The sequence below is a fragment of the Urocitellus parryii genome, chromosome 6 (assembly GCF_045843805.1).
Source record: "Urocitellus parryii isolate mUroPar1 chromosome 6, mUroPar1.hap1, whole genome shotgun sequence".
In the NCBI taxonomy this organism is placed as follows: domain Eukaryota; kingdom Metazoa; phylum Chordata; class Mammalia; order Rodentia; family Sciuridae; genus Urocitellus; species Urocitellus parryii.
The window spans coordinates 173760129-173783248 of NC_135536.1; the positions used below are offsets into that span (position 1 = coordinate 173760129).

The window sequence follows — 23120 nt, forward strand, 5'->3', positions numbered from 1 at the left end:
GTGGGGTGGCGGCGGGGGTGGACTGCGCATGCGCATCCCAGTCGCTAACCCCGCCTTCTCCTTGAAGGGCCCAAGTCCTCTGGCCACGCCCCCACCCCGCCCACGCCTGAGAGCCCCGCCTCGCTCATTCTGGCGATCTCCCAGCTGTGCTCCGCTGTGGTACCTGGTCCCCTGCGGTTGTAGGGTAGAGACTGCACACCAATTTCAAGTGTGTTGCATACTCCTCCTTGGGCTGGGGATGATGGAAGTTCTTTCTCGCCCCAACTCTTTCCAGATCTAGCCAGAATGGGAGTCAGTCCAAACCCAAGTCCCACGTTCTGGTGAGTCCGGGAGGGCTAGGCGGGAAGGGAGGGTTTACGATGCTGCAGCCCGCCTGCCTTCACCTCCCACGGCTGGGACTGCCCGCGTGGTAGGGTCTGGGGACCTGAATTCCTGTCTCAGCTGTGTCACACTTTTGCTGTGGGACCCTGAGCAAGGCTCTGAACCTCATTTTTCTCTAGTCACTACTTTATCAGAATGTAAGGGTATATTCCTGTCTGCTCTTCTGGTTCCCTAAGAGGTGGGTATTGGGTCTTCCCATACATTCTGTTTCTTGGCACCTCACAACCTGGATATGCTTAGTAAATTCAGGCTGACCCATAAAATTTATGGAGCACGCACTACGAGCTTTAAGAATATCATCTCTTGGAATTCTTGCATCAACCCATAGTTAGGTTGTGTTATTAGATCCGCTTTGCCGATGAGGAAATTGAGGCTCAGAGAGCTAACATCACTTGCTCGAGGTCATGGATACCTATAAAGGGTGGAGTGAAACTTGAATTTACCGTGCTGTGTGACTGATTGTGTTTTGTCTGGTTGCATTGGGTTCCATGGCAGTGGTCCACGCAGAAAACCAAGCCATCTACTCTACCTCCACTTGGGCAAGCCAGCAGCCAAGCTAAAAGAAAAACGAAGAGTTTGACTAAAGTCCAATCAGGTGAGCAGAGGCACTTGGGGGCTGGTGTGGGTAATGGGGACAAATTAAAGTGGCTGCTCTTGGCCCTTGGTGACACTATTCATATTAAGATAGGCTCACTGATGTAACAGACAACTTCCAGATTTCAAGTATTAATACAGAAGCTTATTTCTTATTAATGTCAAAGCGCCTTTGAAGATCCGAGGAGAATCTATTCCATGTGGTCTTCTGTTCTCCTTGACCTTGTATCTCTGATATTTTATGAGGCTTTGAAGTCGTCTGTAGGATATTTCTGTGTCTAGTTGGTAGAGAGGGAAAGGAGAGGGCAAGAACTTGAATGGTTTTGTGGGTAGTTGTTTTAGGGCCCAGACATGAAGTGACCTATTTCCACACATGTCCCAGAGCCATAACTCAGTCACATGACCCTTAACCATAAGAAAAAATGGGAAATGCAGTCCAGCTGTGTGTCCAGGAGGGGGGAAAAGACAGGGTTTGGTGAACTCATGGGATCATCTCTGCCATATTGTTGTCATGCTTTCCAGGAAGTTTTGAGGCTTGGGATCAGACAGGTGTAGGTTCAGATCTTGACTTTGAAATTTACACATTTGAAAAGTCACTCATCTCATTGAGCCTCAGGCTTCTCATTTGTGGAATGGGGACATCAAAAGGTTTGTATTAAGAATACCCATGTAGAACATTATTGCTCAGCCTCATCACACCCAACATTCCTTTTAATAACAGATATTTTGAAATTTTTCTTTCTTTCTTTTTTTTTTTTTTTTTGGTACTGGGAGTGAACTCAGGGGCACTTGACCACTGAGCCACATCCCCAGCCCTATTTTGTATTTTATTTAGAGACAGGGTCTCACTGAGTTGCTAGGCCCCTCGCTGTTGCCGAGGCTGGCTTTGGTCCTCCTGCCTCAGCCTCATGAGTTGCTGGGATTACAGGCATGTGCCACCGTGCCCGGTTTGAAATATTTCTTGAGTATCCTGATTGAACTGCACACTTGTTCAAACCTACCTGTGCACACCTGCATGTACAACTGCTCACACCTTCTCACTGCCCCTGAGTGAGGAACAGAATGTCAGTTCCCTGGGGCAACACTGATGTCTACCACCTTGTGCCTTATTGATGCTGCCCGGGGGTAGAGGCTCAGGTTCCCACTGGGCTCTGCTGACCTGTGGGCAGAGGGAGGGAGTGAAGCTCAGAGGTGACAAGTCTTACCTCACACCACTTTTTTCAGCCTCCTTAGTACTAGGTGGGAGTAGAGGCTAGAATTCCTGCTGGACCCTGTGATGTTACCCTCAGTCAGCACCAAAAAACCTGCTTCTGCCATGCTGGGGTTAGAAGCTCAGTTGCCCAACCAACTCTGTCAGCGCTGTCCCAGGTGAGGATCGCAGCACCTCCAGGCAGGGGCGAAGGATCAGCTCTCTGCTGTGCCCAGCCAGCTCTACCCAGGGAGGGAAAGGGGATGCCTCCATACAAATATGCCCCACTAATTTTTGAAAAAGGTGCAAAACCAATTCAGTAGAGGAAATAATTCAGATGAGGTGGAGCAATTGGACTTCTATGGACAGAAAGAATGAACCTCACCTTTCCCAGACCTGTGAACCTCAAGTTAAGTCTCGCTACTTAATAAAAAAAATTAACTCAAAATATAAATGTAGAAATGCATAAAAATTAAATGTAAAACATAAAATGTTAACCTAGAAAAAGGCAGGAGAAAACAACCTTTGGAGCCTGTGGCTAACTGAAGAATTCTGGACACCACGCCAGCAGCCCAGTTTATGAACTGAAAAATGAAAAATGGAAAGTGGCCTTCACCGAAATGAACAATTTTTGTTCTATGAAAAAAATCATTTTTTAACCTTTATTTCATTTATTTTTATTTTTGTGTGGTGCTGAGGATCAAATCCAGGGCCTCACATGTGCTAGGCAAGTGCTCTACCACTGAGCCACACCACCAGTACCCCCCACTTTTTCATGGTACTGAGGATTTAACCCAGGGACGATTTGCCCCTGAGCTGCATCCCCAGCCCCTCATTTTATTCTTTATTTTTTATTTTGAGACAAAGGGTGTTGCTAAGTTGCCCAGGCTGGCCTCCAATTGGTAACCCTCCTGCCTCTGCCTCCCAAGTCACTGATATTACAGGCATTTACCACTGTGCTGGGCTTAAAAAATCCTTTTACGGGAATGAAAAGACCACCTACAAATCTGGAGAAGATATTTGCAAACCATGTATCTATAAAGGACTTGTATTTGGTAGACTATTATCCAGAACTCTCAAAACAGTAAAATAGCTGGGTGCGGTGGCGCAAGCCTGTAATACCAGCAGCTCGGGAGGCTGAGGCAGGAGGATCACAAGTTCAAATCCAGCCTCAGCAACGGCAAGGCTCTGAGCAATTCAGTGAGACCTTGTTTTTAAATAAAATACAAAACAGGGCTGGGGATGTGGCTTAGTGGTTGAGTGCCCCTGAGTTCAATCCCTGGTACCTATTGCCCTTCCCCCCAAAAGGATCCCAGTAAAATAGACATTTCAATTAGACAGTTGGCAAAAGATGTGAAGAAACATTTCACCAAAGAGGATTTGCTGATAGTAAATAAGCACATGAAAAGATTCTCAACGTCATAGCCACTAGGGAAATGCAAATGAACCCCAATGAAATATCACTGTGTACCTATCAGAACGGCTAAAATAAAAATAGTGAATACATCCAATGCTTATGAATGAGGAGAAACTGGATTGGGCATAAATTGTTGGTGGGGCTATAAAATGGCTCAGGAAATGAGTATGATAGTTTCCAACACAATTCAGCATGCCATTTCCGGATGACCCAGCCATTGCACTCTTGGGAATTTATTCCAGAAAATTGAAAGCCTAAGTTCACACAAAAGCCGGTCCATGAATGCTCATGTCTCAGCACCCTTATTCATAATCCTCCAGTCTGGGTTGGACATCTCCAAGCCCAGATGACCTTCCACAGGTGAGTGTGTCCACCAACGAAGGGGGCTGTGTTCCATGGACTGCCGTGCAGCAGTGCAGGAGGAAGGATGATGCCTTCAGCAACCTCCATGACTCTCCAGAGAGTTCTGTTGAGTGAAAAAGCCAACCAAACCTTCCATGTTGTATGATGCCACTTATGTAACATTGTGGAAATGACCCTCTTATAGAAATGGAGAGCGGATTAGTGATGGCCATGGGTTAGGGACAGAGTTGGTGGCGGGTGGTCATGGGAGGGAAGTGGGTGTGGTTATGAAAAGCAGCCGTTGGGACCCTCCTGGTTATGGAAGAGTTCTGTCTGTATCTTCATGTCCATATCCTGTTGGGGATATTGTACTGTATTTGTTCAAGATGTTTGTTGCCATTGGGAGACTGGGTAGAGTGCACAAAAGATCTCTCTTTTTTATTTCTTAAAATGGCAGTGTTGGGCTGTAGCTGTAGCTCAGTGGTAGAGCGCTTGCCCAGCATGTGTGAGGCCCTGGGTCTGATTCTCAGCACCGCATGTGAATAAATGAATACAATAAAGGACCATCAACAATTAAAAAACAAAAACAAAAACAAAGCTGCCATGTCACACACCTGTAATTGTATTGACTCAGGAAGCTAAGACAGGAGGATTGCAAGTTAGAGGCCAGCCTCAGCAGTTGAGTGAGGCCCTAAGCAACTTAGAGAGACCCTGTCTCAAAAAAATTAAAAAGGACTGGGATGTGGCTCAGTGGTAAAGCGCCCCTGGGTTCAATCCCCAGGACCGAAACAAATACCTCTCCAAGGCCCCCCCACCAAAAAAAAAAAAGCCCCAAACCCCAAACGAGCATGTGAATCTGAATTTATCTGAACATAAAAAATTTAATTAAAAAAGATAAGTCATGGGGCTGGGGATATAGCTCAGTTGGTAGGGTGCTTGCCTCGCATGCACAAGACCTGGGTTCAATCCCCAGCACCACACACACACAAAGATAAGTCATGGCTACTTAGTAGTGATAAAAATAAGCAAATAAGTATTATTAAATCTACAAATCTTCCTTAAGCATTTAGGAAGATTTAGAATCTTATAATTTTTATAAACACTTGTAAGAGGGATTTTGGAACTTGGTTAATTAAATTTCCCTAAACCTTTTAAGGTTTAGGGAAATTTAATATTTTCATTTTCAAATAGTTCATGCGTGTGACTAACAAAAACCATTGGGTATTTAAATAATTCTTGTGTATCTAAACTTCTAAATATGGGTAATGTTATGTTCTCTTGAAAGTTTCTGTAATTTATACACATTTAATTAGAGTGTCTTCTACCTTTTAACTTTAAGGCAAAAATCTCATTTATACCTTTAAGATTGGAATCATAGTAATTTTGTCCCTTAAAAATACAATTAATTCCCAGATATGTACAGATAATTCATACATTTGACAGAAAATTAATTTACTTCATGATTTCAGTTCTTTTTTTTTTTTGTTTTTGGTAGTTGAACACAATACCTTTATTTATTTATTTATTTATTTATTTATTTATTTATTTATTTTTTGTATGGTGCTGAGGGTCGAACCCAGGACCTCACATGTGCTAGGCAAGCACTCTACCACTGAGCCACAACCATGGCCCTTTTCTTTCTTTCTGTCTTTTTTTTTTTTTTTTTTTGAGAGGGAGAGAGAGAGAGAATTTTAATATTTATTTCTTAGTTCTCGGCGGACACAACATCTTTGTTGGTATGTGGTGCTGAGGATCGAACCCGGGCCGCACGCATGCCAGACGGGCACGCTACCGCTTGAGCCACATCCCCAGCCCCGACCATGGCCCTTTTCTGGGCTTAAAAAAAAAAATATATTGTTTTGGTGCTGGGGGATTTGAACCCAGGATCTCATGCATGCCAGGCAAGCACCTGACCAGTGAGCCCCATCCCCAGCCCAGGATCTTGAGTTTTTTAAAGAAATAATTAATTATTTCCCCAAATGAACTGGGTTGTAGCTGGAATAGAGGTTTTGGTGGAGACTGAGAGAGGAGCTGTAGCCCTCTGGGGTTTGTCAAGTGTTAGTTGGCGACAGGCTGCAGGAAAGCAGGGATCCTAAGGACCTGCTCTCCAAATGCCTTTATTCCCTGAAGGGAGAACTGCAGCTGGTACCATGCCTGGTCTGATGCTGTGGTCCCAGTTACCAGGTGACTGGAAATAATAGTGTGCCCAGCGTGGAAGGCGTGACAGGCACTGCCCTGACACCTTAAAGCACAGTAAGTTAGTTAATCTTCAAGACAACTCCAAGAGGCAGGCATGACGATGACTCCCATCTTACAGATGGAGGAACCCGGGGACAGAGAGGTCTCGTGACCCCTTGGGTCATAGAGCTCTTAGAAGGCTCTGTCTTCTTCAATACTTCTTCATTTTTTTTGGTGGGGAGTACCAGGGCTTGACCTTAGGGGCACTCGACCACTGAGCCACATCCCAGCCCTGTTTTGTATTTTCTTTAGAGACAGTTGAGTTGCTTAGCGCCTCACTTGTGCTGAGGCTGGCTTTGAACTCAGGATCCTCCTACCTCGGCCTCCTGAGCCTCTGGGATTACCGGCGTGCACCACTGTGCGCGGCCCTCAATAGCTCTTCTTTACTCCAAACTCACCTGGCCTGTTCCATCAGCCAGGTTGGTGAGAGACCAGGTGTTCAGAGCTGGGCCACCAGGCTCTGGTCTCTGGCTGTGCCCAGCTGCATCAGCAACTGGCAGAATACAAAAAGGGGGCGTTTCCAACTCATTCTACCTGGAAGCCTCAGAGTGGCCGTCTGCGTAATGCAATCAGCTTTTCATAGAATACAGTGTTCTCTGGGAGGATGGACCTTCTTTCTTTCTTTCTTTCTTTTTTTTTTTAATATATATTTTTTGGTTGTTGATGGACCTTTATTTTATTTATTAATATGCGGTGCTGAGAATCGAACCCAGAGCCTCACAAGTGCCAGGCAAGTGCGCCACTGCGGAGCCTCAGCCCTGGCCCTGGACCCTCTTTCTTTCCATATGTCTCCAGTGACCTACTACCAGCCCACAGTGGTGACGACATACCAGCCCAGGGAGCCAGAAGATTCGCACCTGAAGGACAAGTTCAACTCTAGGAAGATTCAGGCCAAAGTCCGGTTCATGAGGGTATGAGGGGGTCTCTCCGCAGGCCCCTGGCCAGAGAGGGGCACCGAGGAGGCTCAGCGACCAGCTCTGAGCACCTCAGGGGGCCAGACTCACTTCTGCCCCGTGGCAACCCCCGCACCACCCCCCACTCCGATCATTCCTGTTTTACAGGTGGGGACACTGAGGGACAGGAAGGTAAATGACTTGCAGCATGTCACACAACAAGAAAATGGCATCCCAGGGGTCAAAGTCAGTTAAGCTAAGCGCTGGCTCTTGTGATGAGACTCGGAGAGACAATCAGAATCACCTTTTATTTTGGTGCATTAGGAATCCCATCGAGTGGCTTTTTAAGGAATTTCCCATATGTTAACCTCATGGGAACAGTGAACACTGAGGCGCAGCTTAAAAGCTGACCCTTAAGATGTCCAATCAGCTGATTAGCATGGCCGTTGATTAATATTCCCATCACAGACTGTTTTGTGGCTTCTTTTATTATCTGAACAGCATTTCAAAGTATTTGAAAATGACTGAAGAAAGAGGAGTCTGCAGTATTCACAGCAGAAAGGGAAACACTGTGTTATAAATAGTACAAAATACTGCAGAAAAATTCTTTTTTTTTTTCTTTTTCTTTTTTGGTACCAGGGATTGAACCCAGGGATGCTTAACCACTGAGCCACACCCCAGCCCTTTTTATATTTTATTTACAGACACGGTCTCATTGTTGCTTAGGGCCTCACTGAGTTGCTGAGGCTGGCTTTGAACTTGCAGATCTCCTGCTTCAGCCTCCCAAACCTTGGATTATAGGCGTACAACACCATACCTGGTTAGAAGAATTCTTACTTCTTCAAGATTTTTTTTAATAGTTAAATGAATGATGACTATAAAAGAAGAGGGGAAATGTATTCGTTTTAAAACCACTTTTTGCACTTTAGGCTTCAGTTTTGCAAAATTGTTTAGAGGGGGCCCAGCATTCTCAAAAAGGAGGTTCATAGTTTCTGATATTACTTTTATCCTGACTTTATAGAGGTTTATTGTTTTTGTCTGACACTGAATGTGAATTTAGACAATTTGGCTGTAAAACTTGGGCTCCTAACCAGTTGATAACACTGTCTCTCAATACTTTCTCATTCATTTAGTCAAAAAATATTTATTGAGCACCTGCTAAGTGCCAGGCCCTGTTCTGAGTACGAGGACCACCAGTGATGTGGCCTCTGACCTTAGGGAACTGACATTCTCCTGGGGGACACAGATGATAACCAGGGTGGATACGTGATGTGTCGTGATGATGAAAGCTATGAGGAAGCATGAGAATAAGATTAGGGGGCTGGGCACAGTAGCACTCACCTGTAAGCCCAGCGGCTCAGGAGGCTGAGGCAGGAGGATTGTGAGTTCAAAGCCAACCTCAGCAACAGTGAGGTGTAAGCAACTCAGTGAGATCCTGTCTCTAAATAAAATACCAAATAGAATGGGGATGTGGCTCAGTGGTTGAGTGCCCCTGAGTTCAATCCCCAGTACCAAAAAAAAAAAAAAAAAATAAGAGGGGGTGGCAGTGAGTGACTGTTGGACAGGGTGCTCAGGGAAGGCTGCTGAGGTGCTCACCTTTGAGTCGAGACCTGAAGGAAGTAAGGAAGCAGCCACGTGTACATTTTTTTTTTTTTTTGAGAGAGAGAGAGAGAGAGAGAGAGAGTTTTAATATTTACTTTTTAGTTTTTGGCAGACACAACATCTTTGTTGGTATGTGGTGCTGAGGATCGATCCCGGGCCGCACGCATGCCAGGCGAGCACGCTACCACTTGAGCCACATCCCCAGCCCCACGTGTACATTTGAAAGAGGAATGTTTCAGGCTGAGGAACCTCAAGTGCAAAGGCCCTGGGGTTGGTGTGGCTGGAGTAATTGATGGTGAGGCCGGATGGTGTGTTGGGGTAGAGGGGCTCATGGCCCTGTAGTCATGATTAGCTCTTAAGTTCTTATGCTAAGATGGCAAGAATCTGGGGGATTTTGAGTAGAGGGGGGATGTGACCTGATTTAGGTTTTCAAAGGAATCCTTGGGCCGCTGCTGCCCTGTGGAGAATGGACTGTGGGGTGAGGAGGAAGCAGGGGAAGCGCAGAAGTTGCCCAGGTGACTTGTTTTTAGAGCCAGGTTTTCAGCTGTCTTGTCCCTCAGCATCACCAGGGCGATTAGTCAGTCCATCCCGTGGAGTGTGCCAGTGTTGGGATGCAGCCACCAACAAGGAGCTGAGCTTTGTGTGGCCACGGGGCTGATCCTTTTCCTGGGAGACATCATAAATGAATTCAAGGCCCCATAGAATAGTTGCCCATTCACTTACCCTACTGCAGGCATGGTTTACACGCTGGTGACACAGCTGTGACAAGACAGAGCCCCTGCCCTCCAGGCCGTGATATGCCATGAGAAGGAGACAAGCAAGAAGAGAAAAAGAAAAGGTCATGTCAGGTGATAAGTCCTAGGAGAAAGATCAGTTGGGAAAGGGGGAGACAGAGTTAGGAGTCGGGTCACATAAGTGCAGATTGAGATAAGGGTCAGAGAGAGAGAAACTGATCTGCCTTAGATCTGGCGGTCAGAGATCCTCTCTAGAGCAGTCATTGCATTCTGTTTCCCAGGCTCACTCGGGAGTGGGGTGTGTGATAATCATGCAGATTGCTGTGGCCAGCCCCATGGCGCAGGCTCAGTGGCCCGGGACTTAGAGACTGATGTTACTCCAAGACCTTGGTGGATACTTGGGTCTGGAGATGGGGAGGCAAGACAGCCGAGTGGCTAGCCGCCCAGACTTGGAAGACAACAGCCCTGCTATGTGTGACCTTGGGTATGTTACTGAATCTGGTCCTCGGGTTCCACTTTGTAAAGTGGGGCTAATAATAGTCCCCATCAGGGTCACTGTGGGGTGAGTGGCATGAAGTGCTGGCCTCACCCCAGACATTAGCATTATTACTGTTGTCATACAGGAGCTGAGGGCCAGGAGGGGCAGAGAAAGCAGGAGGAAAAGAAGGACTTGGAAGGAAGCCGGTCATGGTGACGCACGCCTGTAATCCCAGCAGCTCAGGAGGCTGAGGCAGGAGGATCATGAGTTCAAAGCCAGCCTCAGCAACATCGAAGTGCTAAGCAACTCAGTGAGACCCTGTCTCTAAATAAAACACAAAATAGGGCTGGGGGTCTGGCTCAGTGGTCAAGTGCTCCTGAGTTCAATCCTCAGTTACCCCCTTCCCCCAAATGAAGGACTATAAAATAGAGCAAAGGTTGTGCCCGGGTGGAGGCCCAGAGACCGCGATCAGTACTGTTCACTGAGCGCATCTGGGCCCTGCCATTAAGTGACTTGACTGTGAATTTATCTTCTTTCTTTCTTTCTTTTTTTTTTTTTGGAGGGTAATTAGGTATTGAATCCAGGGATGATTTGCCACTGAGCTGCTACATCCCCAGCCCTTTTTTTAAAACTTGATTTTATTTTTTTGAATACACGACAGCGGAATGCATTACAATTCTATCACACATATAGAACACAATTTTTCATATCTTTTATATAAAGTATGTTCACGCCAATTCATGTCTTTATAATGTACTGATTTTTGCATTACAATTCTTATTACACTTATATACCACAATTTTTCTTATTTCTGTTTGTATATAAAGTATGTTGACACCCAATTCATGTCTTTATACATGTATTTTGGATAATTTTTTATTTTGAGACAGCTCTCACTAAACTGCTTGGAGCCTCACTAAGTTGCTGAGGCTGGACTCAAACTTGGAATCTTTCTGCCTCAGCCTCCCTTAGGGTGCTGGGATTACAGGCGTGAGCCACCACACCTGGCTTCCTTTATGTTTCATAGCAGCTTTCTGAAGCAAGTCTTAGTTTCTGGCAGCTTTAGAATGAGTGTAACCACGTTTTGGAAAGTTAATTAACATGTCTAAATTCCCTGAGATGGTAAGTGGCAGAGATAGGATTCGAACCAAGGTGTGTCTCGACCTAATATCTAAGTCATAGTCACTGGTTCAGCCACTTCTTGCAGTTTTAAGCCCACTCAGTCCTTACCTTAGTGTAGTGAAAAGACTCTCCGTTTCCAATGCCAGCAGTAGCATTTCTTGGCTGTGTGACATTGAGCAAATCACTTAACCTCTCTGAACCTCATTGAGCCTTCACTTACCAGCAAAATAGAGTTAGTAAACAGGGCTGCTGAAAGTTGAACTGATACCATGTGCCATCTGCAGACAGGGCTCAGTGCCTCTCCTGGCACGAAGCCGGCCTGCGATGATTGCTACTGATGCTATTATTACTGTGGATTTTATGTGCCCAAGGTTGTCTGTGACCTCGGCAAGTCACTAACCTCCCTAGCCCTGGTCGTTTTCACAGGTGTGTGGCTTGATGAGGTCGGGATAGTCCTTATCGTCCTCCATTCTGCCCCTCTTTCCCCCACAACCTGGCCCATCACCTGGGGCGTTTACCATTGTTATTTCTCATTCATTGATTTAAAAAGCCAGGGATAGTAAGTGCTCCTTTATTTTATTTAGTCACTAATGAGATCTTTTCAACGAGAGGGTGACATGCCATCAACTGTATGCATTTCCGGACGGTCGAGAGGCGCTGGGCGGCGGACAATGGGAACCTGGGAACCGCCCCGCTCGGCGCACCGACCAGGGGAGGCCACCGGGGGCGGCCGATGGCGGCCGGGAGCGGTCCCCAGGTCCCCGGGCTGCGGCGTAGCGCCGCTCCCTTGCTGGCCCCCTCCCGCAGTCGATGGTCAGGAACCAGCGGACCTCGCTCCTGGAGATGCGCCAGCGCAAGTTCTTCCTCGGCAAGCTGTGCGACAAGCTGGTGAGGGCCATCCAGGACACCGAGGACAGCACGGCCTTGCGCGTGCGGGCGATGCTGCAGCAGCAGGACACCCTGACGGTGAGCCCGCCCATCGCGCCCTCGCCAGGTCCCCCGGGCCCTTTACCGGCCGCTTCCTGCATCCAGATGGCGCCCCTAACACGCTTGGCCCCAGCCGGGCTTTGGAATCCCAGAGCCGCCCTCCCAGGGCCAGCCCGAGCTCACTAGCTGACCTGTTGGGCAGGGCACAACCCAAAGCGGGTTGCAGCTGGCACCCGTGGTACCCGTGCAAGAGAAGGGAGCGCCACCATTATTCACCACCAACAGGCGACTGCCCTGTGGAGTGGGCGCTATTATTATCCCATTTTATGAAAGACCAAATGGAAAGGCAGAAAGACTGGGTCGCTGGCTCTAGGTCACCCAGCCACCAAGGGGCAGAGTTGGAATTGGAACCCAGGCACTCTGGCACCCCCATCTGGGCCCTTCCCATCCTGCTCTTGTGAGCACCCTCTGCCCGGTGGTGGCACTTGAGGCCTGTGGGTGAAGAATGACCCGTGGAGAACCCAGGGAGCTTCCCCGGCCTCCTCTAGGAGAGGTCGGTGACACTGTAGTGTAGGGCAGGAGGAGAGTTAGAGAAAATGGTTGGATGGACTGATGTCCCTCAACTATAGTCTGTCTCCCCAGGGAGGAGGGGGACTGAGCACATCCAGAGTCTGAGAGAGAAAGAAAGTTCAGACTTCTTGGGGACCCTGTTGGTCGTTGGGAATGTCTGATGAGATTCTGTAGACCACCAGTTGACTTTCTCACAGATCTGGAGGCTGGGAGTTCAGAACCCAGGGGCCAGCAGTGCGGGCCCCTGCTTCACCTGGACTGGAGGTGAACCCAGGGGTGCTCCATCACTGAACTAGATCCCCAGCCCTTTTCATTTTTTAATTTGAACAGTCTTGCTAAGTAGCCTAGACTGGCCTTGAATTTGTGATCCTCCTGGCTCAGCCTCCCACGTAGCTGGGATTCCAGGCGTGCATTCCCATGCCCAGCTGACAGGGCTGGCTTCTGGCGCAGCCCCTCTTCCTGGTTTGCAGATGGCGGTCTTGTTGCAGGGAGAGCGAGCACTGGTTTCTCTCCTGATAAGGACACCAGACCTGTCGGATGAGGGCCTTTGTGACCTGGTTGAGCTTTAATTACTTCCTGAAAGGCCCTGTCCTGTCTCCAAATATAGTCATTTGGCTGGGGTTCTAATCTGTGAATTTTGGGGGTAAACAGTTCAGCTTATAACAGGGACCAAGGCCAGGGACGTACAGTTATAAGGAAACTTGGTAGAACCTTCTTCAGACCTTCCTCGGCTGGTCTGCTTGTGCATCTTTTGTTCATCCTGGATGGTCCCGTGGCTCCTTGGGAATGGCCGACGGGAGACACCCTGTCTACATCAAGCTCTTCCTTCCACTGGGGTCCCAGGCACTTAGAAAGCCTGGAAAGTAAGAGGTAGGGGACTGTGGAACCCCGAGGGGGCCACTGACTGATGCATGGGAACATGAGGGAGGCTTCTCACAGGAAGGATTCCTGAGCTAAAATCTGCAATACAGGTGTGAACTGGGGGAGACCAGGTACGTGCTGCAGGCACAGGAAAGAGACTTGGGAGGAGAGGGATCGGAACTGGCCCAGGAGCCATGTTAGGTGGTTGACAGTAGGTGCCAGGAAGAAATCTCAGGAGATGAGGTGGGTCCAGGCCAGATCATGGAGGGCCCTGTCAGTCAAGGAGTCTGTGGGGGGTGGGTAGGAGCTGTTCTCCAGCCTCTGGTCAGGTTGCTGGGCCTGGGGTGCGACTGGGAACTTCGCTGAGGAAGTGCCAGATGGCTGCAGCCTGCCATGAGCCTGAGCCAGCAGAGGTGGGGGTGGGGGTGTGTGGGGGGGTGTGGGGTGGGGGGGGTGTGAGCTGACCCCACCCCACCACTCCCACAGAACATCATCGACATCCTGGAGTACTCCAACAAGAAGAGGATACAGCAATTGCAGTCTGAGCTCCAGGAGTGGGAAGATAAGGAGGAAAGCAAGATAAACTGTAAGAAGCTTTGGGACCAACGCCTTGTGCTCACCCCTGACCCCTCGGGGAGGACAGCTGGGGCATTCACCTGCACCCGCCTTTCAGAAGTCACCGGGCCCGCCTCTCCCTCCTAGGCCGATGGAGTTGCTCAGGGATAGAGCTGATAGCTTGCTATCCAGCTCTTAGCACTTGCTAGGCCTCGTGTGTCTGCATTTTTCTGGGTGCACTCTCACACGGCCATTATAACCACCTGCAGAATGGGCTGCGTTCCCATTTTACAGATGAAGAAACCGCAGCTAAGGGAGGCAGAGTAGCCTGCTGAAGGTCACACAGCGGGGAGCCAGAACCCAGTTCTAGCCTGGCTCGATCTCTAAGGTCCCTCTGGGAGCCAGTGGCTGGGCTAGGATCCTGGCTTCCAGCCCGCAGGGCTTTGAGCGGCCTAGAGGGGGCAGGGAGCCGTGGACCACGTAGGCTTAGACTTTGGGGGACCCCTCCACAGAGGAAGCAGGACAGAGCACTGGAGACTGTGTCCTGGGAGCCAGCGGGTCCCTGTCTCCCTGGTCTCGGCTCCTTGGGAGCATGTCTGAGGAGGTTGAAGTTCAGGGAGGAATGAGCTTGGGGGTGCCATGCCCGGCCAGCAGGGCTGGACTGCTCTAGGGATTTTTGGTACGAGGGATTGAACTCAGGAGCTCACCCACGGAGCCACATCCCCAGCCCTATTTTGTATTTTATTTAGAGACAGGGTCTCACTGAGTTGCCTAAAGCCCCACTTTTGCTGAGGCTGGCTTTGAACTTGCAATCTTCCTGCCTCAGCCTCCCCAGCTGCTGGGATTACAGGCGAGATCACTGCCCCCTGCTGGTCTAGGGATCTGCAGCCTTTTAGCTTCTCTGTCAGCGTTGCCTGTCCCCCGCAGGCCTGGGTCACTCTCTAGGGACATGACTTTTCACCTCTTCCCAGGCTGTGTGAGCTCCTCTCAGTGCAGACCCCAGCCTATTGGCCAGGGGGCTCCTGGGCCTCCTGGGTGAGTGAGACCTTTGAGGGAAGGCCCTGCCTCCTGCCCCTCTGACCTTCCTCTCCACCCCTCCCAGGCCTGGAGCTGCAGGTGGAGCAGCTGAACGCCAAAGTCGAGAAGACCCAAGAGGAGGTGAACTTCCTGAGCACGTACATGGACCACGAGTACCCAGTTAGGTCTGTCCAGATTGCCAACCTTGTGCGCCAGCTTCAGCAGGCCAAAGACGACCAGCAGGTGGGGAGAGCCCCTGGCCCGGCTGCGCTGGAGCCTGTGGGAGGTGGGCCGGCGGCCAACCCCCTTGTGCTGGCCCCAGGACGAGCTGGATAACCTTGCTGAGATGCGCAGAATGGTCCTGGAGTTGCTGTCCGCCGAGATTTGGAAGAAGAAGGAAAAAATCCTGAGGTCTCTGGCGATGGTGAGTGGCCAGCTGCTGTGGGGGGGGGTCTCCGAGTCCCACCCCAGCCCTGCCACCTTCCCAGTCCTCTCCTCCAGCACCCCCGACCCCCAGCCCAGCGCAGGTGCCCTGGAAGAGGCGCCCAGGGCCCAGGCCTCTCCCTTACCCACAGAGAACCCTGCAGCCCCACGAGGAGGCCCTTCTGCAGAAGACCCAGGACAGCCAGCACAGGCGGAGGTGCAGAGGGACGGTCACGGAGGTGAGTGGACAGGAAGGTGATGGTCCCTCTGAGGGGTGGGGGTCCCCGTGCTCACTACCCCTCAGCGTTTCCTCACCTCAGGACACTGCCGCCAGCTGGTGCTCTGGCCCCGTCCTGAGCAGGGAGGTCTCCTCTGGAGTCCAGCCTGTCCTGGGGACAAAGCCCACCTCGTGTTCCCAGGTGTCCTTACTCCTGTGCATTCGCCCTTCTCTCCCTGTCATGGGGGGCCACCCGGCCTCTCCCTCCTCTCCCCCCACGCCCCACCTGTCAGTTCATTGACGAGCTGAAGGGGAGACTGCCCGAGCTGAAGGCCGAGGTGGAAGAGCTCCGGGCCCGGAGGCAGGAACCCCGAGAGGTTGTTTTCAAGGACGTTCTGCTTCGGAGACCCAAGTATGTGGTGCTTGTGCAGCTGGCCGTCTTTGGGGCTCCAGGAGATTCTCTGGTCTCAGGAAACTCAGCCTCGTGTGGATGGCAGGACCCGGCACAGGGAGGGAGGAGGCCTGGGTGTCCCCCTCGGCTCTGCCACTGGCCACAGGCCGACGGGACCTTTCCCATGGCGGGGTCTCATTTTCCCAGAGCTAGGCAATCCCTAAGGACCCATCTGCTTCCCAGAGTCCAAGTGTCAACCTGGTGGGCTGTCGAAGAAGGCAGAGTTGAGGGGGTGGTTGGTCTTGTCACCACGAGGAGACACGCTTGTCACTCACCGGGAGGGAGCTGAGGCTGGAGACACAGCCTGAGGAGAGAAGGATGCCCCCCGTCCTTTCAGGCTTCTTCCCTTCCAGAACCAATTCTCTGCCTGCTCTCTTGGACCAGGCCCTCTGTGGTTGGGCTGGGGTCCCCCGGCCAGGCTTCTGCAGGTCAGCACGACAGGACTCTGGGTGGTAGAGCTGGTATTGGAGAATTATTTAATTTTCCCTCTTCATCTCTCTGCCTTCATCTCTTCCTCTTCCTGAGTTTATGAAGTGCTTGTGAAGAACCAGGCACCATGTGAATGAAAGGGACCTTTGGTCCTGCCACCATGGAGTTGAGGAGGGAACCAGACATTAATGGACAATAAGACACAGATGTAGCCAGGCACAGTGGTGCACACTTGTAATCCCAGTGACTCAGGAGGCTGAGGCAGGAGGATTGCAAGTTCGAAGCCGGCTTCAGCAATTTGGCAAGACCCTCAGCAACTTAGTTAGATTCTGTCTCAAAATTTAAAAACTTAATAAATAAAAAGGACTGGGGATGTGACTCAGTGATAGAGCACCCCTGGGTTCCGTCCCCAGTACCAGGTAACACCACCACCACCACCAACAACAAGAAGACACAGATGGACAGAACTGTCAAGGACAGAAGTCCATGGCCCTGGGAGAGTGTGTCCCATGGTAGTGGGCCTGGGGCAGTCAAGGAAGGTTTCCCTGAGGATGTGACATTGAACCAAGGTCTGAAGTTTGTGTAGAAGCTCGCCAGGTGAAGGGCCGGAGAAGAAGCGATTCTTGGTGGTGGTGCTGGGGTCTCTGGGGTGGCACACGTAGGTGCCCACTGCCTTGACCTGGGACCTGCACACATTGAAAGGAGAGTGAGGGGGCGAGGGTGATGTGGGCTAGGGTACCAGGTTTTGTTTTTTTTTCTGCTGAAGTTTATTTAGAGAATGTGGCTTATATTTCCAGCCACCTTAGAATTAGGCAGATGGAGCCACCTGGCCGTGGTGGAGCTGGACACAGGGTTGGGGGAGAGCCGGTCCTTGTGGGCAGCTTGTTGCTGAGAGGAGAGCGGGCAGCCCTTGCTGTGGGCCCCCCTTGCCAGGCTCACTGTCCAGGTAGACCTACCCCGTCTGCAGGAGCAGAGGAGTAAAAGGGGCAAAGAGGCCGAGGGCAGTGCCCCCACCCACATCTTCCTGATGGAAGACACCATCAGGAAGGCCCAGCAGCTTTCCCTTCCCGGAGCGTGGGCATGGCGGGCTGCCCAGCAGAGATTCTCAAGCTCGAAGATGCGCAGCCATCACCTGGACACCTGGACATCTTTTTTTTTTTTTTTTTTTGTACTGGGGATTGAACCCAGGGGTGCTCTACCACTGAGCTGTGTCCCCAGCCCTTTTATTTTTCCCCTTTGAGACAGGGCCTTACTAAGTGGCCCAGTCTGGCCTTCCATTCTTGCGATCCTCCTCCTCAGCCTCCTGAGTAGCCGGGGTTACAGGCAAGCGCCTCTGCACCCGACGCACCCAGAGCTCTTGTTAAAAAGCAGATTCTAAACCAGGAGGCTGCGGAGGGCCCCGGGTTCTGTATCACGGAGAAATTCTTGGGTGCTGCTGCTGCTGCTGCCCCCAGCCAGTGGGCCACGGGCAAGGCTGTCCCATCCCCCAACTCTGGCCCCCAGTTGCCCCTCCACACTCCTCTTTGCTGCTTCCCTCCAGATGCACCCCAGACATGGATGTCATCCTCAACCTCCCAGAAGAAGAGCTCCTCTTCTAGAGGATGCAGCGGCCGCCCTCCCCTCCCCTCCCCCACCCTTCCCAGCACCTGGAGCCTTGATGGGTTCACTTCCAGCCTGAGTCTCTGTTCAGACCCTGCTCTGAGCCCCTCCCCCTCCTCCTCCCCTCCTTTCCTGTATACAATGATTTCTTTCCCTTCTCTTTCTCTCCCTTTTCTACAGTGGCCCTGCCCCCCAGGCCAGTTGGGGATTCCCAGTTAAAATTTCCATTCCTTTCTACCAATAAAGCCGGGTCTGCATTGCTCTGTGCTGGTGTGTGGGGTCCCGGGCCTGCAGAAGGCGGGATAGGGATGGATTTTGCCTTGAGATGAAGGGTGGCCAGCCATGGTGACTGTACTGGGGCTCAGGACTTCTCCAGAAGAAGTGCTGGAGTGACACCCCCCCCCCCCCCCCGCCCCGGGCAGCGCTGCATCCCCAAGGCTGCCACCTGGTGCATTGGGAACCCTGCTTCCCTTGTAGTTTGTGCCCAGAGCTGCTGGGGACAGTGCCAAGGCAGAGGGGAGGCTCCTTCAGTCAGCACACATGGGAACTTGTCTACACGGCTGGTGGCCACGCAGTCCAGCCACCTGACTGCCCACTACCTGTGCCCCAACTGCAGAGGGACACAAACCCAAACTCATGCTCAAGGGCAGAGCTCTGTGCCGCTGCAGACCCTGCTGTGGTGGACTTGGAGATGCATGGCCCGGGTCCCCCTTGGAGCAAGCACTTGAAGGTCCTGTTGGCAGGTATCCTAGGCAGCCAGCCAGACCCTCAGGGTCAGATCCTCAGGGACTGTCTCAGCTGCAGAGAGCCACTTGCCCAAGGTCAACCCTTCCCACGTCCATGACTGTGCAATGTGCAAGGTCAGAGGCCCAGATATCTTAGTCCAGCTTGGAACAACTCGGAGGGGAGAAGTAGCTTGCTCAAGGTGACGGAGCAAGTCATCCTGACTCCAGAGACGATGATCGTCCTGAGCAGCCTCAGGACTTGAACTCCTGCTCCTCCTTTTCTTTTTTTTTTTTTAATATTTATTTTTTAGTTGTAGCTGGACACAATACCTTTATTTATTTTTTAATGTGGTGCTGAGGATCGAACCCAGGGCCTCACACGTGCTAGGCGAGCACTCTACCGCTGAGCCCCAGCCCCAGCCCTCCTGCTCCCTCTTGACCTTAATCCAAATACTTAAATGTTCTCGCTCCAGAGCTGCCTGGAGGGTTGGCAGAAGCTGTCCTGGGTCTGTGCTGCTGCCCAGCCTGCATCTTCCCCAGCTGACGCCCAGGGTGTCAACCACCTGCACCCTCCACTCCATCTCAGAGGACCCAGGTGCCACAACTAGCAGCCTCTGTCCTCTCTCACATCATCTTGTAAATTAGGAGACTTGGTTAGAGAGAACAGAACAACTGACTTGGTCTAAATGATGAAATAATCAGGCTTTATCCAGAAGTTGAATGATGGCACCAAGGACCCTGCCCAAGGTGTCGTCCTTTTTTTTTTTTTGAATTTTTTTTTTTTTTTTTTTTTGTACTGGGACTTGAAATCAGGGGCACTTGAATGCTGAGCCACATCCCCGGCCCTTTTCTGCATTTTGTTGAGAGACAGGGTCTCACTGAGTTGCTTAGTGCCTCGCTTTTGCTGAGGCTGGCTTTGAACTCCCGATCCTCCTGCCTCAGCCTATGGAGCTGCTGGGGTGACAGGCGTGTACCGACACACCTGGCCCTAAGTGTCCTCCTCCTAAGGTTGGTGCTGCTGGTGGTCCTAGTGTGCCAGCATCTCCTGCAGTTGTGCTGTTCCTTGTTCAGCCCTGCAGGAAGAGAAAGGATGCTCTGCCCCAGACTCCAGCCAACTGCTTCTATTGCATGTCCATCTAGAGAGGGTGGAGAGGGGAAGGTCTAGTCCAGGTCACATGCTCTGGAGGCCAGTAGGCCTTCTCCAGAACCATCCATCTCCAAGCAAATTGACAGTGTTGAACATAATAGCAAATACTTAACTGGAACTGACTCTTCTGTACTTGTTTCAACTCATTTAATCCACAGAGCAACCCTGGGAGACAAACATTGGTCCCGCTTCTGTTTTTTAAATGAAGAAACCTGAAGAGATGAAGTAACCCCCCCCACACACACAAATAAACACTAGTAAGTGGTCGAGGCAGTTTGCTTTAACTGCTGTGCTGTCAGGAGCTCATGTGAGCTGGAGACTGTCTCTTAACACAAGCGTTCTTGACCATTTGAGTACAGCTGTGGTTTGAATGTTGTCTCCCCCAAATTCATTGAAAATTCATTCCCAAAGTAAAGGGCTTTTGGGGAGTGGTGAAGCTATGTAGGGTCTGCTCTTATGAATGTAAGTAATGCCCTTAGAAAGGGGTTTGAGGGAGTTGGGTATGGTGGGGCACACCTGTAATCCCAGTGACTCAGGAGGCTGAGGCAGAAGGACTGCAAGTTCAAGGCCAGCCTCAGCAACTTAGTGAGGCCCTGTCTCAAAAAGATATAATAAAGAGTTGGGGATGTAGCTCAGTGGTAGAGCACCCTTGGGTTCAATCCCCAGGATCAAAAAACAAAGGGCTCGAGGGGAACAAGTTTGTCCCTATTGTGAGGACAGGGTTTACCTCTTCTTTCATGAGAGGATGCAGCAAGAAGACACTATGTTGGAGAGCAAGCCTTTATGGCTGCTGAATCTCTGGCAGCAGAGATTCATTGTCAACTTCCCAGCCTCCCAGGCCTTCCAGAACTGAGAAATAAATGTCTGTTGTTTATAAATGACTCAGTCTAATTAAAAAAAAATCAGCTGGGTGCAGTGATGCATGCTTATAATCCAGCAGCTTGGGAGGCTGAGGCAGGAGGATTGCAAGTTTGTAGCCAGACTCAGCAAAAGTGCAGTGCTAAGCAACTCTGTGATCTAGTGCCCCTGAGTTCAATCCCTGGTACTTGCAACACTCCTACCTCACCACCACCAAAAAAAATCCACCCTAATGGATCAAGACAGGTAAACTGAGTACTTCCAAAATCATGAAGTCCTGGTTTCAGGTCGACAGTTCCTCCCTCAATTTCTATCTCTCCTTCCACATAAAGAAGACAGCAGCCTTCACCTCTAGAACATTTCTTGGAAATCTTCTCATGTGAAATATACAAGGTCATCACTTATCCAAGCTGTACTTTCCACATAGCAGGACACAGTGCCCTTTAGCTTTCGGCCACTATATCATAACCATCTCCTTTCCTCCTGTTTCCAATAAAACATTTCACTTTTTTTTTTTCTGAGTCCTCCCCAGTAGCATCTTTACCATCTCATTTCTACAGTCTGCTCACAACAGTTTAGATATCCTCTAAAGGGACTGAGGTCTCCTCTGCTTTCTCGCTCTTCTGCTTTTTAAGACCAGGCACAATTGCCTTGGGCCCCCAGATAGTCCAGGAGGGTCTCAGTCATCCCACAACAGCCTTAATTTCACCTGCAACCTCAATTTCTCCTTGTCTCAAAGGTCCAGGGATTAGGATGTGAGCATCTTGAGGGGAGCGTTAATCTACCTGTCACAGCCCTCTGACCATGTCTCGCCTCAAAAGAAGCCCCTCTCTTCCACACCAGGAGTCTTGTCCCCAAGGCCCTCCTAGGGCTCTGGAAACCTTTGGGGGCCTCCCGGGCCCAGGCTGGCTGGTGCCCTAGACCTTGGGCCAGGTCTGGGACACACCCTCCTTTTCTCTCTTGCTCTGCAGCAACCCAAGTTCCCAGCATCACAGAGACAGGACTTTGCCCCAGATAAATCACATCTAGATGGGCTTGTCAAATGGCGCTTGGTTTTCAGAAGTGCCACTCCCACACACCCTCTCATGGACAGTCAGGGAGCCTGCCTATTTATTTTTTTTATTTTTATTTTTTTTGTGGAAACACTGCTGGGGATGGAACCCAGGGCCTTGCACCTGCAAGGCAAGCTCTCTTCCGTTGAGTTATACCCCAGCCTCTGAAATATGATTGTGCAAAGCCTCTAACAGGGAGTCATCAGCTTGGGTTGGTCCACCATTTTTGTTTTCCCTTCTGTGCATCCACTTGGGAAATCAAGGTGGGAATTCTGTTCTCAGTTGCAGAGAAATGCTGAATAGAAAGGCACCTTTGGTGGGTGGTAGACACGTAGTTATAGGCTAAATGCAGAAGCTGAAGCTTAATAAGATACAACAGTGTCTCTACATAAGGCAGCAGGGTTGCAAGACAGTTGTGCCTGGATGCTACTTGTTCTGGCTGAGTATGTCTGCGCTGGCCAATGCAAGCAATGGGAAACAAATGCAGATGGGTTGGGGAAAGTACCAAGCAACTGATACCATTTGTCTCTGAGTGTCACCTTGAAAGGAAAGCCCAACAGGCGGAAGAGTCTGTGGGGGGAGGCAGCTCACACAGGGGGCTTGTCAGGCAGGGTTTTTTTTTTTTAGTTCAAATTAGGATCCCAGATCATGGTGGGGGCCCCAAGAGAGGCTGTTTCATGCATAGCCTTCTGGAGGGGTGGTTTTGTCTCAGGAGAAGTCCCATGGGTGGATAGGTGTTGTCATCTCAGGTACCAGGGTCCAGAGTCTAAGTCTTCAGAATCTAGTGGGACCCAGGGCCAGAGGGACAGGGAGAGTTAGCCTCCTCCAGGATCTTGAGGCAGAGAGCTTGGTTGAGCAGAAGGTCACAGTCATGGACACATTGACTCAGCATATTAATGAATTTGTCATTGTTGGGAGGTCATTGCCTTAAGGGGCTCCTGCATGGGGGGGTGGTTTAGGCACTGCAGTCCAACTTCCAGGTGAGGTGTGGTTTCTGGTGTGAGGAGGAGGAACCCATCTTCTTGGTTCTAGAGTGTGACCAGCCCAATCAAACCTGATATCAGTGAGGATGAAAGATGAGTGTCCCACGGCCATGTCTGAAGCCAAACGAGTCCCAAGAAAGTTAAACATGGTCCATAGTTTATGCAACGACATTTTCATGGTCTTGGCCATTATGGTGGACTTCTTCCTTTTTCCACCATTTTTTGGGTGCAGAGGGAAAAGGGGGCATGGGGAATTGTCCCTGGTTCAGCAAGAATATGGATTGGGGTGACATCCCTTTGTGGGGAGGCCCAGGGC

The 23120-nt window shown here is 50.5% G+C and overlaps 1 protein-coding gene across 1 annotated transcript; it reads left to right on the forward strand.

Annotated features, from left to right (window-relative positions):
* Positions 1-867: 867 nt before the first annotated feature.
* C6H20orf96 (chromosome 6 C20orf96 homolog) lies at positions 868-18038 on the forward strand (the record flags this gene model as incomplete). The annotated part of the gene is made up of 9 exons (XM_026402165.2): positions 868-976; positions 6957-7072; positions 11798-11956; positions 13835-13934; positions 15006-15163; positions 15243-15344; positions 15496-15582; positions 15854-15972; positions 17981-18038. Coding segments are annotated over 9 exons (1008 nt in total), but the record flags the coding sequence as incomplete, so codon positions are not given.
* Positions 18039-23120: the final 5082 nt, after the last annotated feature.